This window comes from Anguilla anguilla, chromosome 11, assembly GCF_013347855.1.
Source record: "Anguilla anguilla isolate fAngAng1 chromosome 11, fAngAng1.pri, whole genome shotgun sequence".
In the NCBI taxonomy this organism is placed as follows: Eukaryota; Metazoa; Chordata; class Actinopteri; order Anguilliformes; family Anguillidae; genus Anguilla; species Anguilla anguilla.
This window is the reverse complement of record NC_049211.1, coordinates 12,444,967-12,463,558: the sequence shown is the minus strand read 5'-3', so window position 1 is coordinate 12,463,558 and position 18,592 is coordinate 12,444,967. Positions and strand designations below refer to the sequence as shown.

General features: G+C 46.3%; 3 protein-coding genes across 7 annotated transcripts in view; 1 reads left to right on the top strand and 2 right to left on the bottom strand.

The window, feature by feature from the left end:
• The window catches only part of LOC118207483 (rho guanine nucleotide exchange factor 10-like protein), a 95,436-nt gene extending 95,176 nt beyond the window's left edge, over positions 1-260 (bottom strand). Inside the window, exon 1 of the mRNA XM_035381110.1 lies at positions 154-260. The gene's annotated coding sequence lies outside the window, so the exon portion shown is untranslated. The remainder of the gene's footprint in view (positions 1-153) is intronic.
• On the top strand, positions 233-12,479 carry rcc2 (regulator of chromosome condensation 2). 2 transcript variants are annotated; one of them, XM_035381117.1, is made up of 13 exons: positions 233-367; positions 2,609-2,817; positions 4,480-4,573; positions 6,306-6,449; positions 6,687-6,818; positions 7,193-7,281; positions 7,592-7,706; positions 7,950-8,116; positions 8,879-9,059; positions 9,460-9,565; positions 9,821-9,893; positions 10,383-10,460; positions 10,989-12,479. In XM_035381117.1, exons 2-13 carry the CDS (start codon positions 2,614-2,616, stop codon positions 11,091-11,093), a joined length of 1,488 nt encoding a protein of 495 aa, XP_035237008.1. In that variant the 5' UTR covers positions 233-367; positions 2,609-2,613; the 3' UTR covers positions 11,094-12,479. The 2 variants fall into 2 exon arrangements, with proteins under 2 accessions (XP_035237008.1, XP_035237007.1); XM_035381116.1 differs by lacking the exon at positions 233-367 and adding an exon at positions 513-793.
• Positions 12,480-12,793: 314 nt separating this feature from the next.
• The window catches only part of chd5 (chromodomain helicase DNA binding protein 5), a 39,901-nt gene continuing 34,102 nt past the window's right edge, over positions 12,794-18,592 (bottom strand). For all 4 annotated transcript variants that reach the window (XM_035383152.1, XM_035383154.1, XM_035383153.1 and 1 more), the window contains exons 37-40: positions 18,191-18,386; positions 17,634-17,797; positions 16,938-17,064; positions 12,794-16,812 (exon numbers count right to left, since the gene is read on the bottom strand). In XM_035383152.1, coding sequence (XP_035239043.1) covers positions 16,685-16,812; positions 16,938-17,064; positions 17,634-17,797; positions 18,191-18,386 — 615 coding nt within the window. In that variant the 3' untranslated portion in view covers positions 12,794-16,684. The remainder of the gene's footprint in view (positions 16,813-16,937; positions 17,065-17,633; positions 17,798-18,190; positions 18,387-18,592) is intronic.

The window sequence follows — 18,592 nt, the reverse complement described above, 5'->3', positions numbered from 1 at the left end:
TGGTGCTTTACGAATAGAATGGGCAACCTGGATAATTTAAAATCAATGTACAATTGAGGCTAATGAAACAAGTGAAACAAGGTCCGTTCCGAGCTCCCGCAATTTTCAGCAGTCGTCCATGACACATGAGGGCGGCATCGCATTGGACTTTACCTTTTTCTCGTCCAGTCGTTAGCTTTGAATTTTTCTGAGGCCCTTCTTTTCTCCGGTTCCCCATGTGTTTCTGTTTTGTAGCTATGTCACATCTCAGCTCATATTTACATTTTAACAAAAAGACAGACGGCAAAAGGGGAGGGCTTATATGTATAGCAAGACCTTCCGTCTCTCAAGACATAATCGGTGTTTCATAGCCATCGCATTAACACAGGTAAAACTAAGAATGGAACAGACTTCTAACAAAATTTAGTTTGCATCTGAACTGTGGAAATAGTTTTTATTCCGAAGGAAAAGTTTTAGATTGCGTGTTTAGCCATTCCTAGTTATGCTCTGCTTGCAGCTACTTCCCGGTGTCGACTACGGACTGTAATTTAATGAATGTAAGGCTGCACCCACGTGGTTTGATCGAGGAGACTGCAGATTCTTTTGTTCAAAATCAATCAAAAACGAGGAAGACGGACAGGAGAGGAGCATCTGAACCAGGAAATTCCTTCGTCAAATATCTAGCGATATATCACCAGCTAAAGAAGAGAGATACGCGGCATCACAAAGTTTTTTGTTTTTTTTCCTCCAACTTTAGCTAGCTAGCTAGTTGAGAAAGAGACAAACTTTTTTCTGCCGTTATTGTGTGCTCTAGGTTTGTACTGCTTTAAAAATTGAAGCTAGCTTGCTAGCTAACGTAAGGTAGACTAGGACATTGATTCCCAGAAATGTAATTTGCCTAATTTAGTTAGGTAGCAAACCAGCAGTTTACCTATGTTTGTTTATATTGATATCTGCCCATATTGGTTATTTGCATTTAATACCAGTGTTACTGATATAGCTTGCACGTCGATCTCAGATTTAAGTCGATATGCGACCCTACTTGCTAACTAGCTAGTTAGCATTATGATTCTCTTTCGATGCAACCAGCTGCGCTCGAAAGACAACAAAGAAACTGCGACTGGATTGCAGACGCGAAGATCGCTGGCGATTTGAAACATTTATTTATTTATTTATTATTAGACTTGTAAAAGATGTTCAGCATTTTGTTTCTCTTAACCAGTTATTAATTATATGTAAACTTTTGTGGTTTAGTTACTTAACTAGCGGTATTCAGCGAGACAGTTTTCTTTTATAAAATTATAAAAAATAATTTTCATTAAAGATGTTACCTAGCTAACAAGTTATGAGTATTGTATGAAAACAGTATTTTCTGTCTCAATTTTACTCATTCGGTTGGCCGGCCCGCTTAGGTAGCGTTTTACAACCTTTGCCGCTCTAGTATGAAAAGTAGCCTATTTCCCGGATTACGGTCATTTTAACGCCGCTGGCTTGCTCGCTGCTGCGCTTTGTCCTAGGCTATTTTATCCGAGATTATCTTGTAAACGGACAAAATAACTACCAAGAAAAGAATATATGCATGCACATATCAATGTATCGTTAATCATGGGTATGACAGTTTTCCAACATAACTTCATTTTAGCGATGTAGTGTTGATCACTGGCATTTGCCGGATTTCCCTCGACCCCACACCATTTTAGGCACCCCGATGCTGTTTTAATTCACTGGAGTGATGATGTATTTAATGGATGTAGCGTTGTCTTGCTTCACAGTACTGGGTTATGAAATGGGGGAAGTTAACCAACTAGCTAGACCCGGTGTTTTTATCATTCGAGGTGGATACCGCATTAGGCTATTTGTACCCAGCAGTCTTGCTAGATACTGGGCAGGCAAAAACTATTTAGCCAACGCTAGCTGGCTATGCACGTTAGGTAATGCTCTGCGGTATTTTGAATGTATATTTTCTCCGTTATTTTATTGAGTAATTCCAGTTCGCCAAAAAATCTACCTCAATTTATACAAGTAATACGGCACAAGAGCACCGTGCATTGAAATAATCATGTACATTTTTTGTAAACGCTCCAGTACGAAATTCATGATGAATGAACGGTGTGTAAAAGTAGTTACGAATTAACATAAATTGCCTGAGTAACGTTATGTTAGCCTAATCTTAAAATTACATAGGGCACAATCGTTTCTGTTCCGCACATCAGTCAACATTGTGGATGGACATGCGTGCTTTATGCCTATCGCTGGTTACTGCCGCACACCCAGCCTCCATAGTATTACAGCTAGTTTGATTATTTTCAACCAAGATTGGGTGAATGCTTTTTTGTCATTTTTCGCTGTCAACGTTTTGCAATTTCGTGTTTCATTAAAGTTTGCCATGTAGCCAAGTTTTTATTATAGTGTTGTTTTATAATACACGGCACAAAGGCATGTCAACTAAAGTAGGCAAAGTCAATCAAGATGATCGCTAATAGATACGCGACAATTGCGCAATTGTGACTTGATCAGGTCAGGTGAATTTCTGGCTGCTGGTTCACAAAATATGTGGCCACAGAAATAATTAACTGAAATTCAATTAGCCAATTTTTATAATGAACAATGTCCCCATCGTATCTTTCAGAGATCATGCCGCGTAAGAAGGTGACGGACGCTTCGGGAAACGGTGGAATCAAGAGGAAGAGGGGAGGAGGCAAGAGGAAGGACAGGGAATTCAGCAGCGACGACGAGTTTGACGACTTTGAGCAAGAGAACACGAAGAAGCCCGGGAGGCCTGCATCCAAGTCCGGGCTACAGCCGGTCACAGTAGCCGACGACGTCAAGGAGAAGATCGTAAGAGCCTTAGCCCCGCACCAGTATACTCGACCCTCGCACATTCATGCGCACACGATTTAAGCCAGCATCCCATTCCCCCGACCTCGAGGCTACAAGCTAAAGTACGGTTGTGGATATACCACCCTTGCTTTTCCAACGGTGATGTTCAGTTACGTAATATAGCCAATGTAATAATGTAGGCACACCCATACTAAGATGGTTACTTACCACAGGTTGTTGAATTTAAAAAAGCAGAAAAATAGTGGACCCTTTAAACTAGCTTCCAAATGCTTGACATCTTAATCCACACATCCAATGTAATGCGCAGTGAAAGTGGTGTGTGACTTTCCAGTTTCAAGCTTGTTAATTTTCCATCCAGTGCCACCGTTTGAAAAGTCACCAGTTCCGTTGTGTACCATGGTGAGCATAATTCATACAGCCCTTCTGCCCTTGTTAATGGACCCAGTCAAAACTTCCAGTATTGACTGTGCTGTAGGGACAGGGGTGTCTTGTGAAGACTTGTCTACCGCTAAGCTTGTTCAGCCCCAGTAGCTCCAGTTTGGCAGGACTGAGTTCCCCTGGTTGCCAAGGTTTCCAAAAGGATGCTGTAGGCTGGAATGTGCCACTCTAAGGTGTGGTAACTACTAGCTGATTTGCAGATGTTTTTCTGTACATACATTTTATTATTGCCATTAGCATCAAACCACCCCTTTTCTCTTTTGAACCCGGATCAATACGATACCATCATTTAATTTAATGCATGTAAATGGGAGGAAGAAATGAATGGTTAAATCTGCTGGGGAATGTCTTTAAGTGCTTGGAAATTAAGCCCAGGCCAAGTGTTTGGAGTTTCTGGGCACACACTTTGCGAACAGCTTGTGCAAAGTGGATTTATTAAAGTTTAATACATCCAATCAAAAACCCTCCTCTGCATTAATTCTTTCAGAGAATGAGAATTTATGCCATTTAAATCCGTCTCAACAAGCTGTGTCAACACAGTGGAATTCTGTCAACTCCGTATTTAGTGAACACCTCAATGCTGTTGGCTTGAGTAGTCGGATCACTCAGTTCAACCAGACCTTCTGTTGTCTACTTATGTTGTTTCAATGTTGTTTGCGGAGTTAAAAAGAAAAAAAAAAGTACTTGTAAGTTTGTGCTGGCGTGTGAGATTATACGTCCACGGAAAGTTACGTTTTGGCTGTTCTTGTAGAAACATGCACCTCCATCTCTTCTGCGTTTCACTTCCTGTCTCGCTAAGTCAGGTGCCAGCACGTGGCAGCGTGCCCTGTTTCAGTCTCTGTCATCACAACTAATCCAGCGAAAAGCTGCAGCAGGCACCCACGCAGCGAGAGCACGTGTAAAGCCGCGAAGTCCCGGCGTGGTGCCGGCTGAGGATGAACTGGCTGTTTAGAGATCCAGCGTCCACTTTGCAGCCAAAATCAGATGAATGAAATGACTAATGGGTTTAAAAAATGACAGATTGCAGTCCAGTCAAATCCACCTTGGACCTGTCTGAAATACATTATTTCAGATTAGAGTAGGAGGTGCTTTCCTCTCTAAGATGGGGATCACATTCCGGTTCCAGTCATGGTGCGCATTATGAATAGAAGGGCTTGTGATAATTTGATGCCTGCTCCCATTCTTTCCTCTAATTTTACGCACTTGTTCTTGCTCCTGTAGAAACTAGAATGTTCCAAGGTCAAAGGACAGCTGCTGATATTTGGAGCCACCAACTGGGACCTGATTGGACGGAAAGAGGTGCCAAAGCAGCAAGGTGAGTTCTACCACTCCTGTCTCAAAGCCCCCCCCCCCCCCCAAATACCCTGTCCTCAGCAGGCCTGATTGGCTGTCGCAGGTCAGGTGAAAGGGGTGATGTAAAAAGGTGAAAATGCCCTTGAAAGGAGTGGGTGTACCATACATTGCAAAACAAAACCGTGCCCCATGACTCTCAAACGGCACGTGCCAACGATCGCTGTGTGGGGAGCTGAGGGTGGGCAGGAGTGACGGCACGTGAACCACAGTTCTGGGAGCGGTGTGTCCGTAAGAGCGGTACTGCCGAAGGAGCTGGTTCTAGTCCGGAATCTCCTTGAGCCCCCCTCCCTTCCCAGAAGCCTTTGGGGGGGCGGGGGGGGGGGGGGGGTTGAGACAGCTGTGGGACGTGGAGGCTGTGGTCAGACAGAATCAATAGAGGATTGATCATGGAGGGCAGGACAGTAACCTGCCGCAGTGTGGGGTCACTCTCTCACAGGTCTGGGAGCAGAACCTCAGCAGCCGTCTTAAGGTACCGGCGTAGCCTGTGGGTCCCTTTCAAACACTAGGGAACCTGCTTTAGGATGGGGGCAAGGTCCACAGCCAAAGGGGCCCTGGCCATCAGTTTTGCCCTCCTTACAAAGCCAGCCCAAGCTGAAAGAGTTTTTCGCAGGCCTGCTTAAAATAGTTACAGCTCTCAAGTCAGTACACCATGCGCGCATTTAGAGACTACAGCTGAAGGTGCTCCCTCCTGGAAGCCGATTAAGGCCATATCGTGACTTCTGTCTGGCTCTGCCAGTTGTTTAAAATCTCTTTTCTTTGACCTTGATTCAACTTTACAAACAGAATTGCTTCAAGCAGCCATTTGCATTATATTTTTTTACGAGGCTGTAAGTTCAACTGAATGTTGAACTGAAGTGAGTCACTTGTTTTGAATGAAGAAAATATACAAAGTAACATCTGTGTAATAGGAGGGGGAAGTTCTAATTATCATTTTCAGTGTTTATTTCTCATTGGTCCTTGATAAGGAAGTGCGCTCGGTACCTATCTTTAGCTCTAATTGTGTTCCTCATTTAAAGCCACAGCAACATATGGTAAATATCTGGCATTCTCTCCACCCAAGAGCAGCAGATGTGAGGACAGAACACCTCCTCAGTCAGCCATGCTGGAAAACAGGGAAGAGGGGTTCCCAAACTGGGCTCCTCAGCAAATGAATAACATGGAGAAGCGCCAGTTTGGGTGTAAGCTTTTGTTCCATGCCAACACCATAAACGCCCGATTCAGCCAATCTGGGTCTCGGGTAATTAGTTGAGCAGTTTAATCAGTTTTAGTGCTGGAACAGGGCAGAAGACCGCACCTGCTCTGGCACACACCCGATTGGACACCATTGATTTTGGTGGAGGTGTTGCAGGTGCAGCTGCTATAATCACTGTTGCTATGGTAATGTGCACCCAAGTGACACTGTTGGCTTTGTCTGTTACCTTTGGCCAGTTTCCCTGTCTACAGTGGCACACATTGTTTGTGGGGGGGGGGTGGTCGGGGTAACTGGTCTGTTGGTTAGGCCGGCAGGATGTTTCCCGTGGAGTCGTTCTTTACAGGTCCCATTAGCTGCTCTGTGTGTGAGCTGAAAATGCAGAGCATATCTTTTTAGTGTCTGTTCCTGTTGAATGTGTGGACAGTGTAATGAGCAGCTCTGTCTTTTTTGTTTTCCTGTGTGTGTTTGTGCACGTGTGTGTGTGTTTGTGCGCGCGTGCCAGCGGCCTACCGGAACCTGGGGCAGAACCTGTGGGGGCCGCACCGTTACGGCTGCCTGAGCGGGGTGCAGGTGAGCACGGTGGTGTCGGGACCCTGCGCTGCACACAGCCTGCTCATCACCACCGAGGGCAAGCTCTGGAGCTGGGGTAGGTGTCTGAGGCGCCCTGTGCCGCCGCCTGACGTGACTGGTTGTGATGGCTGTTAAAATGCATGAATTCTAGGGTGGCCAATGTTTTTTGTTCCACTGGAACATTTAGAACATTGCACTACTTTCAGTTTGGTCATATAGTTTGTGCCGGTGATTTGTTTGTTTATTTTTTCCCAATAGTTGGGAGCACATTGTTAACCTGTCGTACCCCCCCCCCCAAATCCATCTTATTCAGGCCGCAATGAGAAAGGACAGCTGGGTCATGGAGACACCAAGCGCATCGAAGCACCCAAGCTGGTAGAAGCTCTGGGCGAGGAGGTGATTGTGGCGGCAGCCTGTGGGCGCAACCACACCCTTGCACTAACAGGTGGGCAACAAGTAATCTCCTGTGACCTAGAGTAGCCTCTACTGGGAGTCTGTACTGGCTGCAATGAAACTGTAATAGCAGTGAAACCTTACAATAGCATGGGTTGCCAATGGTACTGTGATGTCATAATGGCATGGGTGTGAGCAACAGTACTCTGACCTCATAATGGTATGGCTAACAGTGTTGTGACATCATAATTCAGTGGCTTTTGGCCAATAATTTTGAGACCTCATAATGGTGTGGGCTAAAATACTATGACCTCATCATACTGTGGCTTTGGGCAGTAATAGTGTAATGTGTGTATGCATGCATGTATGTGGAGTGTTGCGGTAACCAAGTAATCTCTGACTGACACCTTGCAATTACGTCTCCAGAGAACGGTACAGCCTTTTCTTTTGGAGAGAACAAATTGGGTCAGCTGGGCCATGGCAACCAGACAGATGCAGTGCCCACGCCAGCGACGGTAAGCACCCCCTCCATTCATTACCCACTTTGCACTCGACCTGGGTGTCTTTTTGAAAAGGGTGTCCAAGTGGTTCTCTCGTGGTTCTGACAGGGCATTACAGTCCACCTGGCTTCAGTTTGTGGATGCATGTTTTCACAGCTTCAGAGCAGTATATGTGGAACAGGGCAAGCAGCACGTGCATTAGCTGGATGGAGATCCTTGCTGGAGATGTGATTGAAATGGTTGCCTAAGCTCTGAGCAGCCCTCTTTGTTGGGAGTTCAGAGAATCCTGTTTCAGTGTTAAGTTAAGTCTGTCCCTCCATTACAGATTCAGTACAACGGGCAGCCCCTGGTCAAGGTGGCGTGTGGGGCAGAGTTCAGCATGGTGGTGGACTGCAAGGGCAACCTCTACTCCTTCGGCTGTCCTGAGTACGGCCAGCTGGGTAAGAGCTTCCTCCAGAAGCGCTTCCGGATCTCCCGTTACAGATAATGCCAGTGAAGACCCTGTGATTATGCAACTGTACTTCAAACAGGCCGCTTTTTAAAGTGGCACACGGCCTCAGTTAACTCCCAGTTATATAAACTGATTCGAAGTGAAGTATAAGCTATGCGAGTCAGCCAGTTTAAGGCGGACATAGCCGTAGCAGCAGCTGTTATACAGGCCCCTCTCCTCTCTCACCTTTAAGGGCACAACTCGGACGGGAAGTTCATCGCCCGCGCCCAGCGCATCGAGTTCGACTGCGAGCTGATCCCACGCCGCGTCGCCATCTTCATCGAGAAGACCAAGGACGGCCAGGTGCTGCCCGTGCCCAACGTGGTGGTGCGGGACGTGGCCTGCGGGGGAAACCACACGGTGAGGAGCTCGGAGCCACTTTAGCATGGGACCATGCATCAGTGGTAGCATTAGCACTGGAAAAGACAAACCGTGAATACTCTGGGCTACCAAGCAGCCAAGTCTGGTAACCAAGCGCTATCTTTGGTAGCCCAGGTGTATACACTGACACGCTGGAATTGTTCACATGTATATCTGTGCCAGCTGTACAGAAAATGCTGCTTTGTACAGAAAACTTTATAGCATCATTTATCCTATTTTTCACTTGCTGTCAAAATACAAATTCATGTGTTGTGCAGTCAGGAACTACGTGCCTGCACAAGGGAAAACTAGCCTAATTTCACCCATCAGGGATCAGTAGAAATCTCAGCCAGTCAGATTTTCTTTTGTAAGAAAATGTGTTTGTCTGGGGCCTAGAGAATTTACTGGTGGCCACACTTCGGTAGTCTGGAACAGAGACCTGATGGTCCTAGGCATCCGTGCTTCTGGTTTTTCCAAGAAAGACTTGTTCTCAATGCACTTTATATAAACGGATGGCTCCTTTTAGAACATTAAGAGTAATGCAGCTCTTCAAAAATTTTGATTTTTCTTTGAGTTATAAGCATTTCAATCCTGATCCAAGTTGTCAAAACCTACACCTCGGGAACAAACTGTTAAAGGAGCAGTACACTTCCTGTGACTGTTTTACCACCGGAGGGTACTAGAGATAAGCTTAATTAGTGGGGCTGATTCTTGGGGTTATGTCTAACTTGCGAGGCTAATGCATCTCTCCTCTATGCGTAGCTGGTGCTGGACTCCCAGAAGAGGGTGTTCTCCTGGGGCTTCGGGGGGTACGGGCGACTGGGTCACACCGAGCAGAAGGACGAGATGGTGCCGCGCCTGGTCAAGCTGTTCGACTTCCCCGGCCGCGGGGCGGCCCAGATCTACTGCGGGTATCAGTGCTCCTTCGCTGTCAGTGAGATGGGTAAGCGCTCTTCCTGCCGAAACGCCCAGGGTGGGTTCCACTGCGGTCTCTAATACTCAGACGTACCGCTGCGGTCTGTTAATACTCAAACCTACCGCTGCGCCTTAACGCTGAGCTAACCAGTACAGGGGATAGCTGGAGGCTTCAATGGGAGTTTCCCTTCATATAACGGATTAGTCTGGCTACATTCTGTAGACCAACGACCTTCCTTTTTGTTGGATTTACCCACATACAGGGAAAGATTAGAGCATCGGGGAGAATAAGGGTGTGAAGAGCAGGGGGGACCCTAAAAGCCTTTACCAGGGGTTGAGGTGACAGAAAAGCCTTCAGACATAACCAGGTGTCTGGATTTTCTATTTGTGAAGTATGTGGCCTGACCCTTTGTGCCCCGTCTCTGCAGGTGGGCTATTTTTCTGGGGCGTCACCAACACCTCTCGAGAGTCCACCATGTACCCTAAGGCAGTGCAGGACCTGTGCGGCTGGAAGATCCGCAGCTTGGCTTGTGGGTGAGTACGGCTGGCCCATGGGACCCTATCACCAGGACACCTGAGCTGCATGTCAGTGGCATTATATTGATGAAGCCTTAAATCTATCTTTGCAAGTCAGTTTAGTAGCTGGTCCTATGTCATCATTGCAATGCAGTTATTAATACTGAGTTCATAGTGTTCAGTTCAGTTGTGTTCAGGTCCGTCCACTGACCTCAGTGAGACCCCACTGCGGGGCGGCGTGCGGTAATGAAATTACCTTTTCTCGCGTTGCAGGAAGAGCAGTATTATCATCGCTGCAGACGACAGCACCATTAGTTGGGGTCCGTCCCCCACCTTCGGGGAGCTGGTGAGTTCCTCCGCCTGGCGCATCCACCACGACGGCTGCACGGGGAGTGAGATTCACCCTGGATCTGAGAATCACATGTGCTCAAAGCAGTTACCCATGAGCACGTTAGCATATATAGCTTAGTCTGGATCTGAGAATCACATGTACTCAAAGCAGTTACCCATGAGCACGTTAGAATATAAAGCTTAGTCTGGATCTGAGAATCACACATGCTCAAAGCTTTTACCCATGAGCACGTTTGCTTATAAAGCTTAGGGGTCTTAAGACGGAAACTCACAAAATCTCAGCAAAACTATCTGGATAGATGGATGGCACTCTGGGTTAGTGGAAACAGCTTTATTACATTTTTGGGTGAACTGCTCCTTCAACATTTTTCAATGGGGTTTAAAAGAGTGCAAAGGCTCCGCATACCTACCACATCTCTGTATTAAGAGCAGTGCTTGCTGACTTGCATCTACAGTGCCTGATGTGTCTTTTGTGTGTATTCAGGGATATGGGGATAACAAGCCCAAGTCCTCTACCACTGCCCAGGAGGTAAAGACTCTGGATGGTATTTACCCTGAACAGGTAAGCAAGGCCATTTCCACACAGATAGAGCTTTGGCCACCTGCTCGGTCACCATGAGCAGCAGGGCTTTTTAAACAACCGAGTCATTTCACATTTTACCGGGGAAAAAGAGAGTATGGCAAATACCATACAGGGAAGGAACATCCTTTCTCCCAATGGAAAAATCATATTTATACACATAGTATCAATGAATACTTTGTACAATTACATTAATATGTATGATATAACATACCATCTATATCATTGCAGCATAAACAAATATTTAGAGGCATATCTGGGATTGATATACCCTTTGTTTTAAAGTTGCTTTTCATACAATCCTACTAACTTTCAGCTTGTGGGAGACTTGAAAATGAGATGGCTGTAAAATTCTGCAGAATATCTCAATGTTTACTGTCGAAAGGGTCGTATCAGAACTGGCCTTTAATGCGAGTCATGGGAGCTCCTCTTGTGGAGAACTCGGATTTGGCTCTCAGGTGGCTGTGCTGTAGTACTGCAGAGCCCATAATAAGAGACGTGTCCTTCCAGGTGGTGATGGGATATGCACACTCCCTGGTCATCGCCCGTCAGGAGACTGAACAGGAACAGGAGAAGCTGAAGAAGCTGCCAGAGTACAACCCTCGCATGCTCTGATTGGCTGCCAGCTCTTGACCTCTGACCTCTCACCTCTCTTTCCAGAGGCAACTGATTTCCATTCCCGAACGCACTCACCTAGGTCACCTGCGGTAGTGGTGTTTTGGTGATGGTGGTTGGGGAGCGGGGGGGAGTGGTAATATGAACAGGGCATAAACGTACACCTTGAGTTACAAAAAAAAAAGAAGAAAAAAAAAGAAAAATTAAAAAATAAACATGTCACATTGATACTTCAATTTTGATGAGATCACCTGTGAAAGTAGGCCACACCTACCGAGTGGAAGCCCCTCCCATACGGGGGCAGCTCCTTTTCCCCTCTCACCTCTGTCCTCTGGTCTGGTCATGGACACTCCAGCTGCAGGTTCTTCCGAATACTCCAACCCCCACCCCCCCCAGGCAGACACACATTCCCAGGATGGCCGCCTCCACCCCTCCCATTCCTGAAGGCTCCAGCCCAGGACTCTCCTATGTTCTGTATGTGCGTTGGGGTGTTTTTTGTGTCGCATACATTGATCCATCTCCATTTTTTGGTGCTACAACATGTCGATACAGTCCAGGCCACTGGGAAACTGCAGCGATCGGTATGGGGAGGGGCGGGACGGATCCAAGACCCCGATCATTTCATATCTGTGCCTTTTGTTTTTTGTTTTTTTTTTTTGTGAGGTATTTTCCGATACGGCTGTGCTTTGTCGTCAGGGAGAAACTGATCAACTGAACTTGTTATTTGTGTGTAATCTTGACGCGTGTTTTTGTGTAACTGTGTGTACGTCCGCAGTGCCCGCTGTGTCCTACACAGAAAGGTGCGAGACGAGGACCTGCGAAAACCCGTTCGACACGGTTTGACCTCAACTTTGTTCATTTCATTTAAGCCTTTGCTTTTTTTTTTTTCTTTTGCTTTTGTTTGTTCATTCCACGTGTTGAGTCGTGGCAGCGATGAACAAAAAAACAAAAACCAGCAAACGATGAATAAAGTAGCACTTGCAGTGGTTGTGGACAAACCGCGAAACGGGACGATGGAGTAGACCAGCAACTGTGCCTGTCTGTTCACCTCTGCCAAACCTGTTACATTCCCTGTTATTTTCAGTGTTTTCTTATGTGCTCTTTGTATTAACTGATTTTCCAGAGTGCAGAGGTGGCAGGCGGGAGCACAGCTGTGTTGGTTTTCAAGACCAAATTGCAAGGAGCCGATTTTAAAAAATAAACGTTAATTAAGCATAGCAGAGTTTGTGAGCTGCTCTTCCTAAATTGCATCCATTTTCGGTTAGTATTGGGGGCGTGTGTCCTGTGGGGTCAGTTAGGCTGTTTCTTGTTCTGGGTTTATTCATTTTTTTTAAAAAACATTTTTGTTTTTTCCATGGAAATGTTAATTAAAGGTTCACAAAAGTTTTTTGTGTGTTTTTTTAGTCTTTTGAATAAGTGGGGAAAGGTCATGGTGGAGAGGGGATCAATAAAACCGACAGTAGCCCATTCAATTTCTCTGCAACGGTAGCAAAAGTGAATTCTAAAAGAGACTGTTGCTGAGAAACGAAGCCACATTAGACATCTTCCATTTCCATTTTGTTGTATTTCTGTCGCATAGCACAGTGAACCCTGTGCAGCGCAGTAACTGCTGCGTAAACGAACTGCGCTGAGACCGATGGAATGAGTGAACCTCAGCTGCGACCTCCTTTTACCACAACACAAGTACAACAACACTCGTCTCTTAGCCAGAAGATTTATTAAAACACACTAAACAAATACACAGAATACAAAGTAAAATTTGACCATGTTCGCTTTTTCCTTCTCTTTGCTCTCGAGCAAACACCCGTAGCGTAATACTTCTCAGGGTCTGAACGTTAACGTTCGTTAATTTTACTGTATTTTTTTTTCCCCACTATGAACTTTCATACAACACATTTTTACATGCCATGTTTACATTTCTACAAAAAAAGTTAGCCTTGGCCAGGATCTTTTGGTAGCTTTTAAAGCCTTTGCCATTCATAATATATGTAGTATTAGACTGAAGCCTTCACCTGTTATATTCATACACAATCTAACACTGTATCAGTGCAGCACTCTCGACTTAATGAGCTTCAGTTTGATTGCATTGCGTCATTTTCAAAGTTCCTTACTCTGAGGGGGTTTGCCGGTTTTAAACCACGGGATCCAAAAGGGACTACTCTGTCAAAATACTCGTTTCCATTACTAGTAGCATAGGCCCAGTCCTATTCAGGCACTGATTTCAATCTTTCATAATGATAATCTATGCATCATATTTTCTCACCGCTTTCAAAAGGAGGTTCAGCTGTGAGATGACCTTCAGTTGCACATAAATACAAACTAACCTGCAGAGCCATACTGAACCAGGGCCAGTGGGGAGTTTCAGTGTACTACCATGACGCAGAGTAGTATCTTTAAAACTAAGTTTCAGAGGGGGGAGGGGGGCGGGGGCGGGGGCAGGATCTTAGTGATTCATGCTATGTGTGGGATGTCGATCATAGAGGGTTGGTATTTGTTGCTGTCAAGACAATGTACACATCCTTAATTCGGATGTGGATGATAGCCATGGCCTTTATATAAAGTGCTTTACAAGTACACACATTCTATGCCCAGCTTCACACTGGCACACATTGTGTAAGGAGGACACTAAGACATAATTGTAAAGTTTGTCTGGCACTTCCAGTGGTCCTCTACTGTGTTTCTCCCATGATGTTACGAGTGCAAGTGCCTTTGTGTGATTATGACTTGACTTAAAGGCGTCGACTAGCAAAAAATGAAAAATGTCTTTTGGACAAGCAATGCTTCCTGCCGATTGGTCAGCATGTGTGTATTCCATTGTCTTTTAAGTTCAACACTCTGTGTCCAAGAACAGGATATGCGCCAACAGGATATTTTCATTCATTCTCACAGTTCCACAATATTTTTTTACAGAAACACTGCACCAACAAGCAAAAACAAAACCTTTACCTTGCAGTATTCAAATCTTTGGGAAACAAAACCAAATTGCGCATGAGATGCCTGAAATGATACAACTGAACACATACATTCAAGAAAGTAAACAACAATCCCAGACCATTTCAGTACAGAAATGGGTAAATTCAGTTTAACCACAATGTGAGAGCTTTTCACATTTCAATGACAGAAGGCAAGAGCGCTTCAGAAACGGCAGGTCATACTGTCGCTCGGGCAAAATGCGTGACGCCTGCCCCTTGAGGTCACAGAAAATCAGACATTAAAAAGATTTTGCATCACAGAATGCTCACATTGGCTTTCAACCAATGAGATTGAAGCCCACTTTCCCACTGCAGTGGTCTGACAGATAACGTTGTCATGACCACAGCGCAAGGCAGCACGACTGGGGGACTTTGAGGTCTAAAACTCTGCGTCCTCCTGTTGTTTTTAAAACCTCTAATGCTCCATTAGCAGGTGGGAGCTAGCCTAGCTCACCACCATAACAACCCAGCTGAATAATGCAGCCATTCGTGCAACCCATAAAGATTTGGGCTGAGAAACGCAAGACTCACATATTAATTTTTTCCCCCCATCAAATAGCACAATATAGCTTGCCTTAATTCACAACTTTATACACAGACATGAAAACAATAACAAGGCAGTGTTCCACAATTAGCGTGAGAATACTGAAGTGAACTGGCCCTGGAGCACATTCCCATTTGCGAAGACGGGTTATCCTGGGGAAGGAGAGAACCGTGTTCGAAGCGAACACTGCATCTTACAGGTAGCGCTGGACTCTGCTTCGGAGATTGTTTGTGAACCGGAACTTGATATTATTCTTAAAGCATTCTCCTAAACCGTCGACTTGGAGAAAACGCTATGGTCTAGTGTTTTTACAGTCACCAGCATTCATTCTGCACACACTGTGCTTTCACATTGTTTATCAACATTCTAAAATCATAAACAGAAAAGGTTCCGCTTGGTTCCGCTTTCCGTGCCAACGGAAAGGGCTTTTGTCCTCTGCCTCTACCTCTAAATACCACGTCAAATGATTTATATTTAAGGACACATTTGGCCACCGACTCTCATCTACCTGACCATTTCAGGGACAAACATTCTCTTCAAATGGACAGACAGTGGGTGGAAAAGATGAGAATCTCTGCCATGTCAACATCAGAACTTAAGGTTTTGCAATTTATAAATTTCACTATTATATTTTGTCGGTAAAGGTGTGGTAGCCTATTACATTTTGCCAGGAAAGGTGTAGTAGTGTTATATTAGGCAGTAAAAGTGTAGTAGTGTATCATATTTACTCATTAGAGGTGTGGCAGTGCATTATATTTTGTCAGTAAAGGAGTGGTAATTTAATACTTCGTTGGAGCCAGGAGGCATTTTGCCACTGATATTCTCAGCTTTCCTCGCAGCAGAATCCAGCGCTTTATCACTATATGACTAACAGGTTTTTCAGAAGATTTCCGTCTCCTCAATCATTTTGAATTCATATTTAAAGAAGGACGCCCTTCCTGCAGACACAGCTCTGCACTTCAGTTTGGGGGAAAGATTAATGAACGAAATGGGAGACGTGTCACAAATGAGCAGGTATCAACTGCAAATGCTCTCGACCAAAACACCACACCGGGCTTCAAAAAAAAGGTACATTCCTTTTCACATGGTCCCTCGCTACTTCTCCAAACCCTTCCCCCCAATTGTCATTTAATTTGTACATTTAGTCATTCATTTAGTCTAATTCAGTAAACAATGCTAAATAAAGTGCAGTCTCAGCAATATGCACATTTAAGAGCTCCTATCAGCGCAGTACCTACATACAGCATTGGGACTGTGCGTACACGGAGAAGCTGACACAAAAGAAGGAATGTAACAATGTCACCTGGGACTCCAGCATGATGGAACAGTGTGCTTCCTCATGCGCCCACTAGAGGGCATCCCACAATGCCTTCATTCCAGTATGCCGGTTGGACACAAAATTGCAATGTAAAAAATATATATACGGTATATACTCACTTCACTCTCAGCCAGCAGACTCAGGTTCCCATGATGCTCAGCTTTAAGTGTCAGCGCTGTTGAATTGGAGAGGACAGCGGACCGATCCACAGCTCCACTGATTATGGGGGTGGTGTCAGCACCGGTCCCTTCCCAGCAGCCTCAGCGGCATGGAGATCCGTGACCCGCTGGCCGGTGGAGAGGCGGAGAGAGCCTGGATGAGCGCGGCGCGTTCCTGCCGATGCTCGGGACCCTCTCGGCCGGTCCCGAATGGGGCGCTGAGATCGCAGCCGGCGACAGCGAAAAGAAAAGGCGCCGGTCCTAATGGCTGCTTGTGAAAAAACAGGTACTCCATACCTCGCCGCGCGGCAAGACAGAGCAGAGAATCGGACAGTGTCGCCACCCTCTTCTCTCCCTCTCTCCACTCCAAGGCCTGTCCAGCCTGTGATTCCCCCCCCCAAACCCACCCGCTTACCGCAGCCAGTTCAAAGCAAAGACCCACAGACACTGTACTGTATGAAGCATATGTACAGAATCCCCCGTCATTCCTTGAGAGAGGTGGGGGCGAAATTACAGTCGATAAGATATATATACATACATATTCATAATATTCATAAATTCCAGTGAATTCAATGTTCATTGGTGTTGGTGGGCAGGACCTAATCCTCGATGCATATGACATCGGAGGCCTTTCCGGTCTTTAGGTCCGAGGCGCTGATGTCCTTCAGGGGGTCGCCGGACTTCATGTCCAGGAGGCTGGACGGGGGAGGGGGGCCGTTTGTGGAAACTGGGAGGATTAAACAAAAAAATCTACTGAGGCATTAATTCAAACAGCATTCATCACAGAACAGATGCAGCAGGCAGGAAGAGGCAGGAAGAGACAGGAAAAGGGGCATTGCGCCCCCCCCTTACCACTGATGTAGGGCCCCAGGGGCATCTGGCTGTAGTTGACGATGCTCCCGCCTCCCGGCCCACGGAACCCGCCCCCAAAACTGCTGCTGTACATCTGAGAGCAGCCGAAGGAGCCCGGTGGGAAGGGCTGGGGAAAGCGAGCACTCATTAAAACCCAGAGCCATGTCTCTCTGTCTCCAACAGACGCACATCAGCCGTTTAGCAGACTCTTATCTACAGTGACCCACTGGAGAATCTCAGGTTAAGAACTTTGCTCAAGGGCACAACGGCAGTGTCCCACGGGGCAATCGAGCCTACATACAGACACTGAGCTGCAAGCCCAGAGACCATTTAACCATGCTTCCACTTGGATGTACAACATGAACGCATTGACAAACACTGTCCCCACAGACAGGACAGCAGCTCAAAGATCTGAATGGCTTTAAGCAGCCAATAAATTCATAATGGTTCACCAAATACTGAGCTCAGAACATGGCTTTACTATCTTCACCTATGCTACTATATATTCTCAAAGTAATTTACTGCTAGAAGCGCTACATTCTCAGTCTCTCTCCTGAGCCTACAGTGGTACTTACTATGGCATACTATGCAGGACTTTTACCTTGAAAATATTACAAATTAACTGTGTTCAGTCATATCTATGTTGTATTTATGCTGGAATGCCCAGCAGGAAGCGGTGTTTCCGCGGAGACGGACCTGCTGGGGCGGCGGCTCGTTGCCGCGGTTGGTGAGCCGGCTGAGGATGCTCCGCTCGGACATTTGCAGGCGCGCCGCCACGGGCGGGATCCGCGACAGCATGGAGGGCAGCCGCGTCACGTCCGCCTTCATGTCGCTCAGCAGCTCCTCCAGCTGGTTCAGCACTGCAACAGCACCGCGCGGGACACGGGAAATTAGGACAAATCTCAACGCTCACAGCAACCGCAGCCACACTGGGCAGGGGCCAATCTGTGGCCCAGTGATTTTACACCCGCAAATATTTACAATATATGCTCAGACTGCACAAGTGATGAATCAGGGAGACTCTGAAGCAGGGCACCCAGTGTGTTTAATACTACACCAAGGCACAGACACACCTCTCTACCACAAATCCTTCTTACTGCCATCATTCTACTGTTTTTTATCTGTCCATTTCAATATCATTATTTTAGTATCTCTCCTCTCTGACATTGCTCTCATCATTATGTGAATATTGTGTATTGTTTTCACTTGGGGAAGGTGCTCTGTAAGTGAAGTTATCAGAGGCAGACGCTGACCTTTGTGCAGCACTGCGTTGGCGGGCTTGTTCCCGGCCAGGGACTCCTTGGAGAGGTGCTGGTGCGACTCGGCCAGGCACTCCACCTCCGCGAAGCGGGCGTTGAGCGCCATGGCGGGGTGGCTGGGGTCCTGGCTCATGTTCAGATAGGCCGCCCGTCTCAACTGCTCCTCTATCACCAGTGCCTGCTCCAACAGCTGGGGTACAGGCAGAGGGAGAGAGAGAGAAAGAGGGAGGGAGCGAGGGAGGAGGAGAGTGAGAGGAGCATCCACCGTACTCAGCCACCGTAGTTTCTATACGGTGATCCCATCTCTATCTGTAACCCCTCCACTTAAAAAAGATCCCATGACTTTCTAACACCAGTAAAAGCTGAAGATGGAGACTCTGGACCACATGCACACTC

Bases quoted from the DNA above. Each gene is read 5' to 3' on its own strand.
- rcc2 (XM_035381117.1), top strand. From the start codon at position 2,614: ATGCCGCGTAAGAAGGTGACGGACGCTTCGGGAAACGGTGGAATCAAG. The intron at 2,818-4,479 runs GTAAGAGCCTTA...TTGCTCCTGTAG, and splicing joins ACGACGTCAAGGAGAAGATC to AAACTAGAATGTTCCAAGGT. The intron at 7,707-7,949 runs GTAAGAGCTTCC...CTCACCTTTAAG, and splicing joins TCCTGAGTACGGCCAGCTGG to GGCACAACTCGGACGGGAAG.